The sequence below is a fragment of the Calidris pugnax genome, unplaced genomic scaffold, assembly GCF_001431845.1.
Source record: "Calidris pugnax isolate Ruff unplaced genomic scaffold, ASM143184v1 scaffold42, whole genome shotgun sequence".
Lineage (NCBI taxonomy): Eukaryota > Metazoa > Chordata > Aves > Charadriiformes > Scolopacidae > Calidris > Calidris pugnax.
In genome coordinates, this window is record NW_015090920.1 from 5,998,225 (window position 1) to 6,019,519 (window position 21,295).

General features: G+C 38.3%; 1 protein-coding gene across 4 annotated transcripts in view; it reads left to right on the plus strand.

Moving 5' to 3' along the window:
* Positions 1-569: 569 nt before the first annotated feature.
* Positions 570-21,295, plus strand: part of INPP4B (inositol polyphosphate-4-phosphatase type II B) — a 217,665-nt gene continuing 196,939 nt past the window's right edge. For 3 of the 4 annotated variants that reach the window (XM_014950032.1, XM_014950030.1, XM_014950031.1), the window contains exons 1-2: positions 10,135-10,353; positions 12,215-12,259. In XM_014950032.1, coding sequence (XP_014805518.1) covers positions 10,263-10,353; positions 12,215-12,259 — 136 coding nt within the window. In that variant the 5' untranslated portion in view covers positions 10,135-10,262. Of the gene's footprint in view, positions 651-10,128; positions 10,354-12,214; positions 12,260-21,295 lie in introns of those variants that run through there. The other variant, XM_014950034.1, reaches the window with a different exon arrangement.

Here is a 21,295-nt window from a genome sequence, read left to right on the forward strand (position 1 = left end):
TGTAATTTGTATCATATTGCACTCTGCAATAGGTCCATATCACTTAATGTCATTTGAATTGCATAGCCAGAGACAACATTCAGAGTTTCAAGTGATGATAAAGAAATCCTTTTTAAATGAAAATTGAAGAGAAATGCCTGCTGTAAGATTGCATGTTATTTTGTTCACTTGAAAATATCCTACTCTTTGAATAGAATCTGACGTTTTATTCAGAATTATTAGTAAATATGGAAGTTGGAATGAGCTGGGCTTATCTGATTTGCTTAGGAATGAGGTGGCACCTAAACTTTTGAGTAGCTATGACATGAAAAAATCAACTACTGAGTTCTTCTTTTCTTAGTTTCCTATGTGGTCTTTTCTAACATTTTATTTCTGTTATAGCTCATTGAGCTGAAGTAGGATGGCACAGATCAGTAATTAAAGAATGCCTGTATCCATCTGCCTAGTGACTATTATGCTTTGTTGTTTTTACATCTACAAATTGCATTGGATGTGAACAGCCAAACAGAAGGACTTCCCAGTCAGGTTCCAAATCCTAACGTTTTGTCATTTTTATGTCTCACAGAGTTCTGAAGCCTCTGAAGTGGTAATCCTGGAGCGCTGCTGGATTGTGGAGTTCAGGAGTAAAACAGATGTTTCAATAGTTCTCAGTAAGTAAAACACAGCTCAGAACGTTCAGTGTGGTATTTTTTTTTTTCATTTCTGTCAACAAAAATGACAACAAAAAATAACCACCCAGACGTGAAACTTTACTAAAAACTTAGCTAAAATGCATGCTGTTGTCTTTTAGATGTGTACATCGAAATACTGGTTGTCTCTGAATTCATGCCTAAAAAGAAAATCCTAAAAGCTTTACTTTTACATTTTCTAAAATCAAGTGAAAATCTTACTTCGTTTTCTTCCTCTAACAACAAATAGAATTTTGAAAGTCTGGTTCAGTATGTATGGGATGGGATGTACAATATGGGATTTATGTTGATGCATGGCCAATCTGTCTTTTTCTTAAATGATTAATCATTGCCAATCTCCCTATTAAATGAGAGGTCTCCTGTTTTTCTCACCTCTTTTTAACTCTTCGTTAATAAAGTTGCTAAAAACAGTAGAAAACAATTAGTTATTTCATAGAAATCAGAGTAATTGTTTTAGTGGAAAGATTTTATTTGGAGAAAATGCTGACATAGTTTTCTCTGTAGGAACAACTCAAATAGCCATCGTGTTAGAAGTTGGTTTTTTTTATGATGCAGATTCTTTCTGGTAGCACTGCAGAGTTTTGAAGTCCTTATATCAGTTTGCCATTTTCTGTTAGCTGTAATGGTCTAAGAGAAATTTGGGTAGACTAGTAAAACTAGCTACAGGGAGAAAAAGATTATGGTTTATTTGTGGGCTTGATGGCAAGCTTTACGGTCAGTAGAAGTTTCTACCTTCTTTTTTTTTAATACTCACCAAAATCTGCAGTCCCCTTAGAGGCAAGAGTTGCATTCATTATGCTAGCTTTTGTCCTTACCTGCTGAAGTGATTCTGAAGTGTTTGGTCACATTTGAGAAGGTAGTGCTATAAAATGCATTCATTGTGGGTTTTGTCCCTTTCTGAGTAGTTTTCTGGGGAATCGCTCAAATCCTGCATGTTTAGTAGGGGAGTTAAATCTTATGTCTTGTGCCTGATGTTGAGGCACTGCATCCAAAAGGACTACTTTCTGGATTTGGAAGCATTGTTTTGCCTAACTATAACAATTGATTGATTACCATTGACTTTCTAACTCAGATTTTTCTAATAATGCCCTTATTGATTCCAATTCACTGATTGGAATCATCAGCTTTATGAGAGGGTAGTGTTACAGTATAGATATGAGTACAGTCATGTCAGTTCCCTTCTGGTGTGCCTTTTACAGTGCTTGATCTTAATGCTGCTGAACTGAATACGGTTGTAATTGGTGACAGGATTCTTTCAATTAACTCTGAAGCTTCCAAACAGGACAGTTTCTGTGGCAGTGGGACTGGCAGATTTTAAGTCCAAAAGCTGGGAAAGTAGACAACAGTGAGAACTGAGTAAACACTTCAGGCTACCTATGATACTGTGAATATATATGGAGGAAGAAATACACTTATATAGGAAGAGAAATTGCTTCCTGAGAGGCAGACTTTATAAAACGGAGTTTGAAGGTCAGTAGCATGGTCTGAGGTAAGGGTGGCATTCTGACCCACCTCTAAAAAACATTTTAAAGCAGAAAAGAGGAAATAGTACTGAAAACTCCAGGTATGCAGAGCCAACAAAAAACGGTGAGTGCCTGGGGTGCGATCAAAGGAAGACAACAGAAGATAGAGGAAGAGTCAGACAGGCAGAGGAGAAATGGCTTTCCAACTTGGCAATCTTCCTGTGCTGGAGACCAAGGGCAAGAGCCTGACTGATGATTTGTTGGGCTAGAAAAGAAAAAGCAAGCCAGGCTATTATGAGGCATTAGAACAAAACTGAAGAGAAACGAAGATGATATACTGTGCCCTGAGTGAGGATAAAATAGCAAAAGGAGTAAAGTAATAACCTGTGTACTATAAGAGAAAACAAAATTGAGAAGACAAAAGGGAGGACAAAAGCAAAACTCAGGAACTAAGAAGAGAGATCTTTGTCAATAGGAGCTTTGGTCATGAAAAACTAGCTGCATTGTCACAAGAATATATCCATTGGCCATTGGGAGCCAAAAAAAAAGCCATCTGGATGGCTTTAAAGGATTTGGACTTTAAAGGATTCGGGTGAAAGCAGGATAGGAGGACATACCTGCTCATGATGTCAAATTCCTTGTGGAACAGATGGAGGAAAGCTGTGCCAGAACACAGCAGAAGCTCCAAGGAAGCAGGTGGAGTTATCTTTGAGATTTAACTTGTGGTGTGGCTGGAAGGGGACATTTTCTTCATCTTGCAGGCTGCAAGATGAAGAAAATCAGCTAGGGGTTCAACTTGGAACTGCGAGGAGGGTTTTAGACTGAGCTTTTGGCCAATTGACTCCATCTTCCTCTGACTGGTGGGATGAATCCTAGGAGACTTCAGTAAGAGTGAGAAATGGAGACTACTTGGGATATCTAAGAAGAAAATGTAATAAAGGGCAGCAGAGTAAATATAGAAGGAGAAAAGGACATTTTAATGCAGTATCTAGTGATATTGTGGAGCTGATTATCACCTTGGAGTGGTGAGGGCACTGAAACACATGGGGTGTAACAGAAGAGGTCAGGAAGCCGCAGCAGATAATCCTGTTAGGGCTTCAAGTGCAGTGTTTCCAAAGCAGTATGGCTCAAACGGTTTCTAAGCGGGCCACGAAAGGGAACAGAAGGATTTTTGAGGTGAACTCTAGCTCTGTATGTGGCTGGTTGCTTGCAGGCCCTCGTGAGGTGAGCTAGTTGGTGTTAGCAGAACAGGTCAGACGTTGGTGTGAGATGGATCTGGCTGAATATGGCAGGTCACACAAGTGCAATTCATCCCTGAAATTCCAGGAGGTGTGATAAGGAGAGGATTTCAAACCTTTTGTCCAAAAAGATCTTAAAGCTGGAAACTGCTGCTGCGCGCTGAAGTGTTTGAGCACTGCAATGTCATCTGCCTTGCCTTGGAGTCTCCTTGGGAATGACCACAGCGTTTGTGCCATGTAAGCTTGCACCTTGTGCCATACAGGCAGGCATTGTAGCCTCACCAGACACAGAAATATATAATCGTAGCTATTTAGAGAATAGCTGTGTCTCTGCTGGACCTTGCAAACCCTGGTGAAGGTGGTTATTCTGCTGGGTTTATATGCCCAGGTGCTGGCAGCGGGGACTATGGACTGGCCTCTGTGAGGAGTGGCTGGGGCTGCCCCATGTGCCTTATTTTACCCTTATCTTTTAGAAAGGGTGAAATGCTGCCCACCACTGAGGAGTGAGGGGGAAGAAAAAATGTGTGAGTAACAGCCCTGTGAGCAGCAGGCTGAGAGCAGAAGGAGGGGAGGGGATGCTCCAGGTGCCCAAGCGGAGATTGCCCTGCAGCTCCTGGAGAAACCCCAGTGGAGCAGGTATTTCTCTGCATCTTGTGGAGAGACCAGGTTGCAGCCCCAGGGGTAAAGCGTGGGGAGGAAGGAGCAGCAGAGAGGAGCTGTTATGAACTCACCATAACCACCCCAAGCCCTCACACCCCCATGCCACTCGGTGTGGGGAAGGTAGGGGAGTCATGAGTGAAGTTGAGCCTGGGAAAAAAAGGGGAGCAGGGAGGGAGAAAGGTCCTTGCTTCTCCCTCATCAGCATTATTTTAATTTGCAATAAATTAAATTATTTTTCCCATAAGATGAGTCTGTTTTGCCCGTGATGGCGATTGGTAAGTGATTTCCCTCCCTTTATCTTGACTCATGAGCTTCTTTCATCTTGTCTCCCCCAGTTTGGTTGGGGAGCAAGTTTCCCTGGATTAGGGCAATCAGAGCAGGGTGGGTAGATGTTTGAACCCGTCCCAAGAGCAATCTGAAACTGACCACTGTGTTGTCTAGAGTGTCGTGTGGGTGAGGGCAAAGGACTTTGTCAGTTTCCTGTCCTCTGCATGGTGTTGTACAACACAAAATTGGGGATGAACCCAGGAGACACGGTCACAATGAAATGAAATCGGATGTGAGAGACAGCTTTCAAGGAGTGCCTTCTCTAGGTCTGTAAATCTCCTGTTTTTCAGGAGAAGAGATTCCTTTAAGACTGCATTAATCACTCTGCTGTGTGTGGTCCCTTAGTGAGAACTAGGGAGGTTAAGAGCTCAAACATCCAAGCGGGGCTGGTGAGGCATGAGGAGGAAGGGAGGGAACAGAGGAAGAAGACAGAGCTTTTGATGCAAGATCACAGTCCTCTAAAACCTATAGCAAAAAAAAAAAAAAAAGCCTGCATATAGGAACACCCTTAGGTGTTCTTCTGCTATCTGAAGTATGTAAGACACTTAACTTGGAACTTCTTATTTCCTTCAATAGTAGTGGCTTGGAAAGGCAGGTCAGTGTCACTCCTGGTTTGAGAGATGGAATAACTGAGGCACATGCTAAGGTTAGTTTTGCAGACCTAGGCAGAGAATCAAGATCTCTAAATCCTACCTCCTTTTTAAGGTGCAGCCAGTGGTGTGACGCACTTCCTTCCGGCAAAAGCAGTCTGCACTTAGTGCTTTTGGTGAACGCTGCAGTATTTCTGTTGGGTGATCTTGAGATACCATTGTGGGATTTAAATGTTTGTGTGGTCCGCCTTGCTGCCAGCATAGGTGTGGTATTTATTTAATGAGAGGGGAGAGGCCATGTGGCGTGTGTGAAAGCCTGCAGGCATTAAAAGAAACGTACTATTATACTGCAGTAGTCAACCTGGGCTGTCGTGCTATATTCATTTCAATTACCTCAGGCTCTTTGTGAGCTTCTGTGAGGACTTAAATGGAGATCCTAATGGCAACTTTTATAAGTTTATTCCGGCATTGCAAAATAATAAAAAAAACCCCGCCACTAAAGATAAAATTTTTAATTAAATTCTTTATCTTTGATTGAAAATTTAACTTCCAAAGGAAGATTAACATAGCATCATGAGTAACCATGGGATGATTTCATCACTCCTAATTTGAACATGAAATGCATCAGCGTATAGAATTCAGTCAGCTTTGTGAATTAAAAGCCTCTGATGTCTGTATTAGAAATATCCTGCGGATATAATTTACGTATCAAAGCTTCCATTCTACTTTTGTTACAGCATATGGTGGTTAGCTGTGATGGGGCTTTATATTGTAGAGTAGCAGTGGCTTATTGATATTCTCAACCATTTTCCACTGCTGAGGTAGCAACTGAGAATTACTTTTCGCTAGTGTGTGTGAAGAGAGAGAGACAACCTTTAGCCTTTTTGAACTCTCATTACTTTGCATATTGGCATAGGAGAAAAAAATAGTGGTCCTCTAGAAAAGGAGAGGTTTCCATCCTGGACATGGATTGTGTGCTTCCTACTTGTTTTTATTTAAATCCTGCCAGTAATTTCTTTTTTACCTGGTTCAATGTGATTTTATGCTTATAACTCTCATTAATGAAAATCAAGCCAGCCATAGAGTATCAGTCTTTCAATCCCTTTTACATGTTTAGTAAAATAAAACAATAAAGCCTTCTTAAGAAAAAAATAGAAAATTAATAGCAGATGAAAAAGCTTTAAAAGTGAAGTGTTTTCTCCCTACCCTTGAAAATATGTTTGTTTTATTTTGTTATTTTGGATTTTAAAAGCTTTTCCATTAAACTGCAGTCTTCTGAAAGACAAGGCTTGACTCCAATAACTGTCTAGATTTTTTTTTTCTGTTGACTCAATTATTTCTGGCTTCACAGAAACCCAGGTTGCTGTGTAAGAGCTTATGATTAAAGTTACAATCAAGTACACTTTAAGAATCAAGAGGGACATCATTAAGACATTTTTAACAAGAAATTTGTTTTCATATCAAAGTACTTGCATAGAAAAGAGGTAATTGCTATTGTTAAATTTAAAAACATGGAAAATTTAAGTATTATTACAAAAAAAGGGGAATAAAAAAAAATGAGGGTGATGGAACTAACATCAGTATTGACTTCTGACTTCAGACAGTTGGGTTAGAGTAGAAAAGGCTTTCCAGTGCCACTGGGGATATCTCAGCTTCTCTTTGTGCTATTTCCCTATTTGACAGCAGTCCTGTTTGAGCTGGGAGGTTGAATTCTTTATATTTGAGCTGCAAAGTCCTATGGGACCATAACTTTCTATGCTGGCTTTTGTGGGAGAAAGTCTGAGTGAAATCATGCTTCAGTGAAAGAGTTGTTGGTGAACTGAGACCCAATCAGAAAAGGCTCTATGAACAGACACTTTTGCTTTCTATTTTTGCTTCTGCTTCTTCATCTCTTGCCTCCAGTTGAGTCTTTGGTACTGAAATAAGGAAAAGCAGCAAGGTGGGGAAGCTGCTGGAAGGGCTTTTAAGCACCTGCTAGTGAGGTACCTCCATTTAAGATGGTGCCTGAAGTAGCGTAGCCACTAGACCATGTTAGTTTCCTGTAATGTCAATTAAAGTGATGTTTATTTCTGTCCACTTTCTGTGTCGAAGGAAGTTTGAACATGGTTATACGGTGTGGAAATTAGCAATTTCTGGACTGCAAAACTTTCCTTCAAAATGTATGTATAGCAACCCTGCTGGGGAAGTGGATCTGAGTTTATATAGTCCCAAGTGCTGCATCCACCTTCCTGTAGAGCAAACGCAGAGTGCTCTGCTGCAGCAGCTGTACCCACAGACTTCACTCATAATGCTTCTGCTGTTGCATTTGTTGCATTTTGCCAAATGTCAGTCCTAACATTTAGATAGTTTTGTTCCACTGCTGAAACTTGGAATTAAATGTCTGAGCTTGTTAAGGGTTACTGTATGCATCTGATTTAAAAATAACAGTCAACATAACAATCTGAGAGAGAAGAGCACAGAGATGATGATCTTTGCTATTATTATCTGTGCTTCTTTATTGCAACAGACATTTTTGCCAGTGTTATATTTTTTCTATGTATGTTATATTTCTATATGTTTCTTACTTATCTTCTAGTATGTGAACTAGTACATAAAGATTACATGCACTGAAACAGTATGGGAAATATATAACTTACCAACTGCTGGATCTGCAGAATAAAACTTTCTACATTTGCAGTGATGACTATTTTTCAGATATTTTCATATGCTTTTCAGAATTTAACTTAGCCATCAGAGTACTCCAAAGATCTAAATATAGCAGACTGTAGTGTTTTCAAGTGATAGTTTAGAATGAATTTCCAGATCTCAAAACTGGCACCTGTTAGATCAGAATACAGTGAATTATGCCCACTCCTACTGCATTTCACTATCCATTTCTGGTTCCATGCATATTAAGGGTGATTCAGTCTGCCTTTTGTGCTTGGCAGCCTGATTTCCACAGCTAAGAGGTAAATATAAATAGCATGATTTCAATTGCAAAACATTGATTTCCTCCCAAAGCAGATGTTTTTTATCTAGCTAGTGGTAGGGTATTTCAAGGCAAGATCACTGTTCCTATTTACATTTTAAAATAAAGAGCAAAAAGAAAGGAACACCTTGATACATTTTTACTTTGGGTTGTTAAGTATAGGCTTCTTTGTCTGACAGTCTTTCCTTAGCTGAGGTATCTTGGATATCCAAAGTGCTTCTTTTAAAACTGTCTGTGCTTTTAAAGGCTGAATGCTACAAGCAGGTGTTTTGCATGCCTGTAAATATTATTATTTTTTTATTAGAATCACTCCTGGTCAATTTTGGTCTTAATGCTGGTTGTCTACATGCCTCTTTTTTTCCTTTCCTTTTTCCACTGATAAGTCCAAAATACTATGAAATAAAAACAAAATCTTAATGCTGGTTGTCTATATGCCTCTTTTTTTTCCTTTCCTTTTTCCACTGGTAAGTCCAAAATACTATGAAATAAAAACAAACTTCTGAGTCGCTGGGGGTCAGTGACAGAAAGAAGTAGACAACTGTGCTGTTGCAGATGTTACTGGAGGAGATGACAAGTTCTTAGCTCTTCCAATGACCAATCTTCTTGAAGGTTACTGCCCTCATGGCTCAGATGGAGTAGCAGATCACAGGAGAGCTTAGAGCTGAAACTTCTATGTCTCTAAATTCATCTTTGACAAACAGTAAAGCTCAGCTTGTTCAGATTTGGTCACTCAAGACAAAGATGTAGTTCATGTAAATGAGGATCTGATGAAGACCTGCAGCTCCCTCAGATTTTGAATATTGTTGTCTCAAGAACTGAGTACCTTGTTTTCTGACTCCAACTGGTACGTGAAATCTTATCCAGCATTCTTAGCAGCAGCTGCAGCCACACACTTACATTTCCTTAGATCCACCCCCAGACAGAACAATTGTCCCATCTCGACAGGGATTTGTGCCACTACAGTTTTAAGAGGCTTTCAGACTTGAGGTTTGCATCTTTTGTTCCCCCCGTAACAATAAAACCAGAGTTAATTGTAAGTGGCAGATGCTCAGTTTATGAAGTAAAAACGGGTGTAGAATAACATATGTGGGTAAGTGCCCAAGGTTAAATACTCAAGTTAGTTAAAGGCAATTTAAGTTCACTTCGTACTGAAGAAAACTTTTCTGTGTTATTTGGATTTTTAAGCTAAGTATGAAAACATTTAACTGTTCTGTTTCATCCAGTAATATGTTCTATGGCTTATTTAGGCCAAAATGATTTTGCTGTCCAACCAAATACTTCAGTCTTTGTTAGTACAATAGCACAGGTGTTTTATAGAGTTTTGTTTCTAAATCAGTTGGTAACTTCTTTTAAAGAAGCATTGATTTTTTTTCTTTCTTCCCCAGTTTGTTCTTCTCAGTGTGTGTCTCACTAAATGTCACATTGAATTTGTGACTCTGTGAAGCCATTTATATCGCAGAATTTTAAATGCCTAAGAGGTGTTTTTTCTTCCTGTGCTAATTTTAATCAAACAACTGACCCTTGCTGCTCACCTGGATTCCTTGGAAGCTTCAGAATTTTTTTCATCCCCTTTTTTCGTTTGTTCTTAGAAAAATTGATCATTAAACAATTAGACTTCAGGCAGAACAGCAAACAGCATGTGGATAGATAGGAGGTCAGAAGCTGCCACATACAACCTGTTGAGTCTTCACAGAGGAGCCGTGTCATGCTAAATTATCTGCATGTGTTGGTGAGCAGTATTCTGGCAAGGATGAATGAGAGGCTGAGCATAAAGGAGAGCTCGAATAGAAGATACGATGGCACATTCATTCTGGTGAAACCCACTATTTATCAGAACCATGTCTGCTGCCCCTGGTAAATCAAATTCTTGTTCAAGTGCACAGCTCTGATAGCTACCTGCTAGGCTGCAGGGTCTGTACTGAAAAAGTATTTCCCGTTTCCATTTGATTCTGCCACCTAGTTTAGCAATGTGTTAATTGCTTTGGGAACCACTCTGTCCATAGACTTAGTGCTGCCCTGAGTATGAAAGAACAGGGGCTTGATTCAAGGGATTGATGGGGCACATGGTTCTGTGACCATGAAAAGAAATGTGTGTGTCTGGTGGTTGTAATTGCATGTGACATGAATATTTTCATCATCCCCTCCTTTTGAATCAGAGTTCCTAAAAACTGTGTTTATGTTTTCTGAGCGCAGAGTTTCAGAGTGGGGAACCGGATCTTTACCTTGAAGCTGCATCGAAGCCAGATTGTGAATCTTGGGCTGTGGCACTGGGAGAGGCAAACTCGGAAGGTTTGCAGAATAAAATTCAGCAGCTCCGGAGGTTGATCATGGAAATCAAAGAGGAGAGATCATCAGATGAAGCACAGCAGTTTCTCCCTTCGTCCCAAGTAGACAGTCTAGGAGAGCCACAGTTTACGAGTAAGTGCGTATACTTATTTTATTAAGCCATATAATAAAAATGGCTTACTCTTTGGGGCACAGATAATGTCACAAAACAGGTACATAATACTGTTAAATTTGTTGCTTGACAAAGTGCAGTTGTAGAGGAAGCAAACTGATGAAGAATACCTTTAAATATCATTACCTGATATATTTTGATTTATACAGATAACCCTCAGGGGAAACATGTGTGATTACTGTGTTTCTGACTTTTTCTCTGTAATCTTTTTTTTCTTCATAAGACTTACAAATTGTTTAGTTAGAAATACTATTTTCCTCTTTTGTGTTTTTTTCTTCATAAGACTTAGAAATTATTTAGTTAGAAATACTATTTTCCTCTTTTGTGCCCTGTATGGACTGCTGTTTAAAATATAGTCTGAAAGCTTTGATAAACGTATAAAGATCTAGTGATACTTAAATTATTATCACAGATTTGTTCCTTTGTGATATAAAAGCACTCTGGGGATTTGAGAGCATGTAGCCATATGTTGAGTCATGTTTGGTGCACTGGAGCCTGTGGAGTGTGATTCAGTTGCCCAGTTACTTAATCAAGTCTGTATCCAGTGTATTCATAAAGGTGTTCCAGACCAGTGTGCTGACTTGGTTAGTAGCATAATATAAACTCGGAAATTTGTTATAACTCCATTTAAAAAAAAATTAAAAATCTCATTTTATTTCTTTTTAACTTATCAAGGCCTTTCTGAGCTGTAATTTCTCTTGCATAGGCTTGGATGATTAGCTGTAGTAATGAGAGCAATATGACAGTAGACCTATTCAGCAGCACCAAGTTTTCATGGAGCAAGGGCAGCTAGTTTTGGTGGAGGTTTTTTGTGGTGGTGTTTTTTTTTTTCCTTCTTTTTAATTATTTTTAATTTTTAACAAACATCTTGTGGTCCAGTGCAAATACCAGCTTGGTCCTTCCCATCTGACTGATTTCTTCAATACTGGAAAATACTTAATAATGCTCACTGGAGACAATACATAAATGTCAACAAGGATCAGCTTAATTTCCACAAGATTCATTGATACTGCAGTTGAGATCCAACTACTTCCTGCAGAGGGAGAACAACTCAGTGTTACTTAACTATCCTTCCTATATTTCTATTGCAGCTCTGTAGTTTGCTCCTTTATTCTAGCACAATAAGAAAATATTGTCCTTTGCAGTAAAATACATAATTGAACATAGAGAATATAGAGAATTAAAATGTTCTTACTGTCCTTGGTATATGAGAAAATGAATTCATGTGCTATTTTCCAACAAAAAGAAATTGGTTTTGTTGCTTTAAAATGTATAGGTAGGTCAATAACATGGTGATATATGTTACTATATTGTCCTAATTTACATACTTTCATAGAACATGGGTTTTGTTTCCATTTTTTGTGTGATGACGCACCTACTTTAAAATGAGTTGTTAGATTTAATATTTTTTCAACAGATATATAGTTGTTGTGATCGAAAGAATCTTACATGTACAACCAAAGGTGGTTGTTGTTTGTTATTGGTTTTTTTCTTAGTTTCTTTTCCCAGCAACAGAAAGTTTCTATTAAAAAGAAAGAAGTCTTCTTCAAAAGTAATCTTTTTTTTTTCAGGCAATTACTTCATGCAAAGGAAAGACATTTCACTTTAAGTTTGTAACGTAAAATGTTACTCTGGTGGCAATGGCAGGTATCATGCAAAGGTGTCTTTCACTTTAAGTTTGTAACATAAAATGTTACTCTGGTGGCAATGGCAGGTAGTTAGAGGTATGAATTAGGGATGTGAAGGTTTTACTATGTATTTTGAAAGCTAGACATTGAAACCACATTATTTCTAATGTATTTTTTTCTTCAACCTTCAAAGGTATTCAGAGAATTCCAAATAAGCCAAAGCTGGAGTTCAGTCTTGGTAAGATACAATTTTCACTTCTTGGAATTGCAATTAGCTGTGTGCATGAACAGTGTGTGTATGTGTGTAAATATATATGTATGAAATATATATGTATGTACAGTGTCATACAATGTATCATGTTACCTGATTCCTTCAAGTAGGAGACATGTCCATGTTTGTCTTGAAAATGCTGACTTAAGATTCTTAATTGGTGGAAATAGCTAAAAATCTATTGAGTTCTCCAATGCTATGCTGCTCTTCCAAGCTGAAAATCTGCCCAAGAGCTTCGTGAACGTTGTTTATGAAATACTACTTCTTTGGGACCAGACATCTAAGATGGAGTTTCAGCTAAAAGTACTTTCCCTTTAGAACAATTTATGTAAAATAATTGATTATCTTGTAGAGAAGAGTCAATATAAATATTTACCTGTTTTTCTCTTATGTTCAGTATAAGTAATTATTATATGAGAGCTATATATTAGTATAGTTTATAATATAAGATAACTTTTTTTCAGGAGGTGTTTTATCAGCTCAAGCTTCCCTCTCTATTCAGAGGTATATAGCATGTGTGTATATATATATATCAGAATAATAGCTAGGTTTAGTTGATTAATGGCTGGACTCGATTATCTTAAGGGGCTTTTCCAGCCAAAATTGTTCTGTGATTATTCCCTGCTGCTGCAACTGGTAAAATAACACAGTTGCAAATAATGTATCTTTTGAAATATTTGGTGCTATAGGCTGCATAGATTCTGAAATAACTAGAACTTGTCCAATTCATTATGATTTTTGCATTCATATAACCCGCATTTCTCGTATAGCTGTACTCAGAGAAACTTTTACTCAGTGCTATTCAATATCCATTATATTTACTCTGATAGAAACACTTTAAAACATCTATTGGAAAAAGTGTGTGTATGAGAGAGAGGGAGAGAGAAATAGAGACATTTGTCAGCAGGGTATTAAATGAAAATCAATCGAACTCCACTGTTTGTAGAATTTAAATGATCTACCAACAAATCTCCCTCAGAAACCCCCCAAGTCAGCAAAAAGGGTGGCATCAGGGACACACCTGCAGGTTCTTGCCCTGCTCATGCCGTTGTGGTAACTTGTTTCCTGGCCCTGCCTTCTGAATTGGGTTACACTTGGCAGGTGTGCTGCTCTAACTATGGTGATTTAAAAGCTGATACCCTAAAAGCTGGGCCCTTTGGGGCAGATCAAGTTCTGTCTGATACAATAATTTATAGATTCCCTGAACTATATCTGGACTATTTACCTGTATGCCTTTTAAAAACTAGACAGTTACAGCATTACAAAAACTTTGAGTAGTTGGGTTTTTTTGTGTTTGGTTGGGGTTTTTTTCCCCTCTAGGGGGTATTTCTGCTGAAATTGTTAAATGTTGGCATGGAAGAAAGGCCTAGTTCTCTGTTGGGGAATTAACATACTATAATAATTCCTATGAGTGATTTTGATTTTTCTGTGCCTTTCTGTAAGCCTTTTATAGGTGATGTGACTGTAGTATTTGAGCACGGCTAGTAATTGCTATGCTCCAGTGATACCAAACTCCCAGAATGACCCTGGTGTGGCGTAGGAGAGGGAGGAAGGTGCTGCAGGCGGTGACTGCAAATGAGATGAGCTGTACTTCAGGAGAAGTTACTTTCAGTGATAAATGTGCCTCAGCAGGCAGAAGTGTAAAAATGATGTAAAGCCATTTTCAGACTTGTTTGGGCTCGTGCTGGACGGAGCGCTATTCACTCACGGTGTCACTATTTGTGTTTTGCATTTGGTGGTTTCTAGTAGGAATTTATGGTCTACGGTGGGTTCTGCAGCATTATTGATTGAGTCATTGTAGCTCTGTGAGTGGCCTTATACATTGACTTCTGCTGCTGTTCAGGTAGTAAGAGTAACAGTGTAAACCTCTTGTTTTTGACTGATATTCCTGGGCAATGTCATCGAATTATAGAATAGTTTGGGCTGGAAGGAACCTTTAAAGATCATCTTGTCCAACCCCCCCCTGCAATGAAGAGGGACATCTTCAATTAGATCAGGTTGTTCAGAGTCCAGTCCAATCTGACCTTGAATGTCACCAGGGATGAGGATCTATCACCTCTCTGGGCAACCTCTTCCAGTGTTTCATCACCCTCACAGTAAAAAATTTCTTCCTTCTATCTAGTTTAAATCTTACCTCTTTTATTTCAAAGTCATTACCCCTTGTCCAATTGCAGCAGGCCCTGCTAAAAAGTTTCTTCCCATCTTTCTTATGAGCCCCCTTTAAGTACTGAAAGGCCGTGATAAGATCTCCCTGGAGCTTTCTCCTCTTCAGGCTGAACAACTCCAGCTGTCTCAGCCTGTCCTCATAGGAGAGGTGCTTTAGCCCTCTGATCATCTTTATGGCCTTTCTCTGGACCCACTCCAACAGATCCCTGTCTTTCCTTTCAGGGACATTTGGCAGTGTAGGCAATTATGTCAAGTTGTTTCTTAGTGCCTTGATCCTAAAATAATGCTGAACGTTTAACCGTAACACATTTGCATTAGGGGAATCCACCTTCGGTGACTGAATGGTCCATGGAAGACTTCAATTTTATCATAAGTTATCCTTCTTACTGGAATATCAACACACCCATGCCAACACTTCCTAGCTCCAGCCACCCTACTCACCACCACCATGTTACTCATCTGTGTACAACCATACGTTCATGTGGCAGGCACCTCTTGCTGATCAGTGAGAGGAACAGTTGATCTGGGAAGGATGCATGTGGTGTTTGGCCCAACCAGCCAGTTAAAATGCCTCTTGGAAGGGCAGCCAGTCAGGATGTCTTCTCTGCTGTTCACCTGGTTACTGCTAGGGCTGGAAGGGACTCTGGCTCTGACAGCCTGGTCCATGCATCTGGGAAACATGCACTGCCTTGTCATGCCAGAGAGCTGCCCCTTGGCTGCTGGCAGGCCAAGGGCACTGCTTGGCTGATCTCGCCTTCTGAAGGTTTGGTTTATGTCCAGTTAAAGGCTTGGCACTAGCTTTAGCTGACCAAGGACTTTCCAAGACCTTTCTGTGAGGTGAACCAAAGCATGGCAAGCAGGGATGAGAGAGGGATTTGCTGCAAGCAGGCACACTGCTGCAATGGGCAACCAAATCTTAGGGCTCTGTAGAGACAATTCAACTTGATTAGACTGGTCTTTGGCATTTACAATTTGAAAGGCAAATCTAGCAGTTAACCTATAAAACTGGTCTCTAGAACGGAAAGAATGGCTTAGATCTATAATTTTGTTCATATGCATTCTAAAACCAATATTATATTAGTGTACTCTACGCATGGTAATAGACACTCACATATCAGTTAATATACACATGTTTTTAATTATATTACAAAGAAATTGTCAGTTATCACATAATTGTACTAACCTATAAAACTGGTCTCTAGACCGGAAAAAATGGCTTATATCTATAATTTTGTTCATATGCATTCTAAAACCAATATTATATTAGTGTACTCTATTTACGCATGGTAATAGACACTCACATACCAGTTACCAGTTTACCAGTTAAAAACGTGTATATTAAAAAGAAATTGTCAGTTATCACATAATTGTACTTTGTAACTCTTCTGTCACTAGTTGGTCAATAAATAACATTAAGAAATGGAACTCTGCAGTAACTTAAACAGAATATAGCTTTTTAATAATACTTGGGTGCTGCCTAATAGATGAATTTTATTTAGGGACACTGCTCTTCCACTTTTGAAGTCGATTTTGAAATAATGTTATTAAAAAGTCTTGCTGGGCTTGTTTTCTGTTGTGGTAGGTAACTTGCTGCATTCTGTATCCATAAGACTCTGGAAAGTGTTCTCTTTATAAAATGTCCAAAATATTCCCTTCTTTTTATTTAAAGTTCAGTAAAGCTGAGGTGGAAGCAAATGATATAACTTTTCTGAATTATAGTTTTCCACTGCAATGCACTCAGCATTTTTGGGAGTGTACCTGATCTTGTAATATTCCTTATCTTGGGGTCACTGTGGAATTATTTAAACAGAGATTTTTGATTTTTATATTCCTGGGGACTCTTTGGAAATATGGCTGGGTTTTGAACATTGTCACTGTTAGGAAGTTTTAAAAGTAAAACTTTATCTTGTTGTTTGGCATTTCAAGTCATTCTGTTCTGCATGCTATTTTATCAAGCACTGGGAGGTAGCACGTGTCACTCAGTGCGGAGTTTTGGGTATAGAAGAGGAACAGAGTAAAAGGAATAAAAACAGATTCTGGGCCTAAACAGCAAATCAGTCTGACAAAGAGTGAGGCTGGTAAGAGTCTTTCCCATGACTTCAAAGGGCCCAAGGTTAGGTCGTGTAATAGATGTTTATTTTGGAGTTACTGTTCTCGGCTGCATTTTTAAAATATCCCAGCCCTTGAATCCCAGATCCAACTAAATATAGCATAGGTTCCTGACTTCACATTCATTTCAGCATAGCTACTTTGTGATATGTGAACTTAGCTGAAGTATTATCTAATAGTTGTGGTAAGTAAATTATATTATGCGTATTGGCGAACGTTGTTGTGAAGTTTTTAAGAGCTTGCACCTCTGAAGTTATTTGTATTTATTTGATGGTGAACTGGCAAAGCAGCACCAGAAAACTCAATCAGAAAAATGAGGAAGCAGGGCAGGGGGCACAGTTGGTGCTCAAACATGGACGCAGTAATGAACACGATGTTAATACGGAGACGTATATTTGAAAAAATAGTCTAAAATGAAAGCTCGTTATTCCCTCAATGACCAGTAGAATTCATTTTGGCACATTTCCGTGTTTTTGAATTTGTGTAATTGGTTAGAGTTGTGAAGAGAGAGCAAAGGATATGGCAGTTGTGGGAGTAGTGTAATAATCTAGATAACTGTATAGAACAGAGTGTCTCTGCACATGCTGTAGGCATATTCAGGTACTAGTTTTAATGAGAGTACCTGTCTACCATCTCCACTGCCTTTCAGTTTCTTGGGAAGTATGTTAGGAAAGTAAAGCTTGATGGATTGTCCTATTGTGGCATAGACTTCTATACTTTTCAAGGTGTAGAATTCTAGTTTTAATGAGAGTACCTGTCTACCATCTCCACTGCCTTTCAGTTTCTTGGGAAGTATGTTAGGAAAGTAAAGCTTGATGGATTGTCCTATTGTGGCATAGACTTCTATACTTTTCAAGGTGTAGAATTCTGTAAATCTCACAGTTATGTGCTTTTACAAATCTCATTTAAATGGTGCACACTTCATAGAAAACTTCAGCAAGTAGTTGAAAGAATTAAAAATTAAAATTTTCAGGATATTTACCTTTTCAATTTACGAAATAGCGGGTCGATACAAGAGCTGTCTATTTGTAAATGCAAAAGTTTTTATGCTTCACTGTCTTATTTTTCCCTGAGTAATATTAGGGTGACATTCCTTGGAAAAGGTCTTGAAGCAAGGTTAACTCTGCATACTGAACCTAAATGGTACATCGATGCTGCTCAAAGACCATGACTAAATGATTTTTCCAATTCTGAAATATAATCTGGAGCTTTTTCAGCAGTAGCTGTTCCTAGAAGACTGATAAGCAGAAATACGGGATTTATTCATAGCACAAACCTGGAGTCAAGAGTCCTGATCCTAGAAAAATTTTCTATCTAACTCAGTTATCCTTCTGCTTCATCACGTTACAAGTTGGTCAATAACTAATACTTTGTTGCCTTAGCCAAATTAAAAAAAAAAGTCATTGTCACTCTTTTGAGTAAATTTAAAAAGAAAAGTGAAGATTTCTCCGTGAATGCAACTCTTGTTTTTGGGTTCTGGTGGTTGTTCTTTTTTATCCTGGTCCCACACGAATTTCATCTTCCACCAGATTTGCTAGTCAGAGATTTTTCCTAGTTTTACTGATGTATATTAATTGCTGATTCTTCCCAACAACAACAAAAAAAGATAGATAAAAGGCACATCAAATAGCATAGAAGAAATTAAGGAAGTAGAAGAGGCATCATGTGATGGGAAAGAATGCTCTTTTTTCCTCTGGGAACTACTTAGTGAACTTCTGCCTGTTTTGAGACTTTTGCACTACAACATGATATCCTGTAAATACATTTTATTCTTAGCAACTTGGTGTGCAAGGATGAACTTTGTTTTTTTTACAGAAATGATCTTCCTGTTGGGGTAGGAATTTCCAGCCCAGTCTGTGTTGGTTTGAGTGGTTTTGACTTAGGACTTAAAGTGTTTTGAACTAATGCCAGAGAAGAGTTTCCTTTTTCCCCTCACCTTATCCACCTTTCCCTCCACCACCTGCCCATCCCTGCAGATATTTAAGAAACATGTAGATGTGGCACTTCAGGGCATGCTCTAGTGCCTGAGATTGTTGGGTTCCTTTTTTGTGTGTGTATGGTTGGGTTCAATGATCTCAAAGGTCCCTTCCAACCACGAAGATTCTGTGATTCTGTAAAGCAACGAGTGAAACTGTCTTCCAAAAATGTTCAAAGGCAGTGAATGCCCATCATCTTTCATGTCATACTGTCATCTGTCTTTTGGCAGCATCTGATGATGGAACAGGTTAGTGCATACTGAGCAAATTGAAAAGTGGGATCACCTAGAGTAAGGTGATGCTGAATGAGTGACCCCTGAGTAAGCTCTCCTTACTGTGCTTCTGCATTCTGTGGTGCTCACAGTAAGCTTTCTTAATTGGAAGCAGACATTATATGAACACTGCTGAAAAGGGATTTGAGGATGGATTTGCCAGAACTCCACATCGTTCTCTATCCACCTCTTCTCCCACAGCTCCTTGTTAGCTTTTGAGTCGGCTTTTGGGATTCCATCATAGCTGAAAGTAACTGTTGTGTGGTTTTTTTATAGACAGCTTTCTGAAGCTCTGCTGCTTCCTCACTGTGCACCTCTATAAAGTAAAGCATCACTCTTGAATTTTGCATGCTGCATACCCTGGCAGAGAAAAGAAAAGTTGTTTTTTTTCAGTGGTATCGCCAAAACTGTCTGGACATTGACATTATGACTTGGTAACTCTAGGCCATTTTGTTGTGATAAAGTAGTCATAATGCCACTGCTGAAATACCAATATTTTCCCTTTGTATATTTACTTATGTTTTCCCTTTAAAATCTTGCCTTCTTTTAGTCTTTCATGACTCTTCTGTTTATGAGCATATTCAGTCTCCTCCTTGAAGAAGGTTGTCCCATTCCATGTGACAGTGTCAGCCTTCATTCTCTATTTGTCTTTTCACTTTCATTCATTATATTCCACCTCACTTTATGCATAATTCATTATACCATCATGTTTTGCTAACCTACAATGTTCACTACATTAAACCCTCTTTTAAGAATGTGTTATGTATGCAGGGGAAAAACTTCGAAAAAACAAATCCAGAAAATGTAGGGGAAAACACCAGAAAGCTCAAAACCATAGTCCTTTTAAAAACTTATATTCTTGTTCAGTTTTTTCCAGATATGCTGGGTTTGAGTCTTAGAGAATTAGGCCAGATTTTCAAATCTGTATCTGTAGGCATTACTGTAATTTTAGAAATCTATCCTTCAATCCCTTTAGGGCAGGGGTTGTCTTCATTTGCATTGCAGCTAGAGAAGCAGCAAGCATGCTGTCACAAACCTTAAATATTAATCTGTACTAATTGTATCCCTGAATATGTAAGGACTCAAAAATCCCCAGTAATGAAAGTTCGGAAGATGTTCAGTTAGTGTTCTGCCTGCCTCTCACATGCTGAGGGAATCTGAAAAATTCTCTCTATAATGTAACATAATATACTTGACAGATTAAAATATATTATTTGAATAATATCTATATATATTCATATATGGATTTATAGAGATAACTATTCTCTGTATGTAGTTAATATATATGAAAATCTGTTTCATTGCTGAAAATCTATTTTATTTGGTATAGCATTACTTATTTTTTTAACTGTGTGAGTTATCTACTTAGTTTCTGTGTCAGTAAGAAGTAATTCTTGATAGAAGTAGCTACAGAAATATTTTCAACTTGTCGGCATCCATTGCTACTTAATGATATTCATTAAGCAGCTATGACTTGCATAAATTCAATTTCTGTGTAGGTTATAGAGATTAAAATTCTCCATTACACTGTGATATGTAGCAGTTAGTCACCACAGTGGGCTCATTAAAGGCAGGGATGTTTATTTGTCTGAAGTGGGTCAGAGCACACGATGAACCAGCACGAAGGGAGTAAATCATTACTGATTGAGCGTATTCCAGTATGATGGAGTAGAGAAACCCACTGATGTGATTAGTAAGTAACGTGAGGATGTTTTGGGGTATCAATATATATATTATATATAATACCTTATACAAATATATGATACTGTATAAAATATCAATATATAACCCAGCTGCAAACTGGTTTTCAGGCTGTTTTCTTTCATTCTCTTTTATGAAATGTGTCTTCTGTTTCTGGAAGCTTTTGCTTTTCAGAAAAGAATTGTATTTGAACTACCAGGAGACAGTGGATGACAGCCTTTTAAAATACAAATGTGTATAAATCAGGGCTGTGACTAAGGGAAACTTTAAAATCTAATAGAATAAAGATTCTTGCAGTGACTCTCATATGTTTTGATAGAAACGCTTATCTAGAGATAAATTTTGAATAGCTATGGCTAATCTGTTTAGACAGGAGTTTGTAGATACCTGAATTTGAAAAGCTGTTTAACAGTTGAAAGGGTATTTTGGAATTTAACCATTCAGAGAGACAGGGGTTTATCATCTTAGTGCTGGAGTGATGCAGCAGATAATAGGATTAAATTCTGTCAGAAAGGTACAAGTTCTGAAGTCTTGTCAGAGTTAGCAAACTGCTGCATTTACAAGGCCAGGGAAAAAGGAGGATAAGACTAGGAAGGACCTTTGTTTTTCAAATCTTAAATAAAGAAATTTAATAGGTTTTTTAGTAAAATCAGTTTCTTCTTGATATTGAAAATTATATTTTTGTTTGCTTTTTTGTCATAGACTTTGTAAATGTTTCATGTTTGCAAAATTCCTTCTATTCAAAATTTCAAAGGGGTAAGGTTGTGTCTATGCTGAAA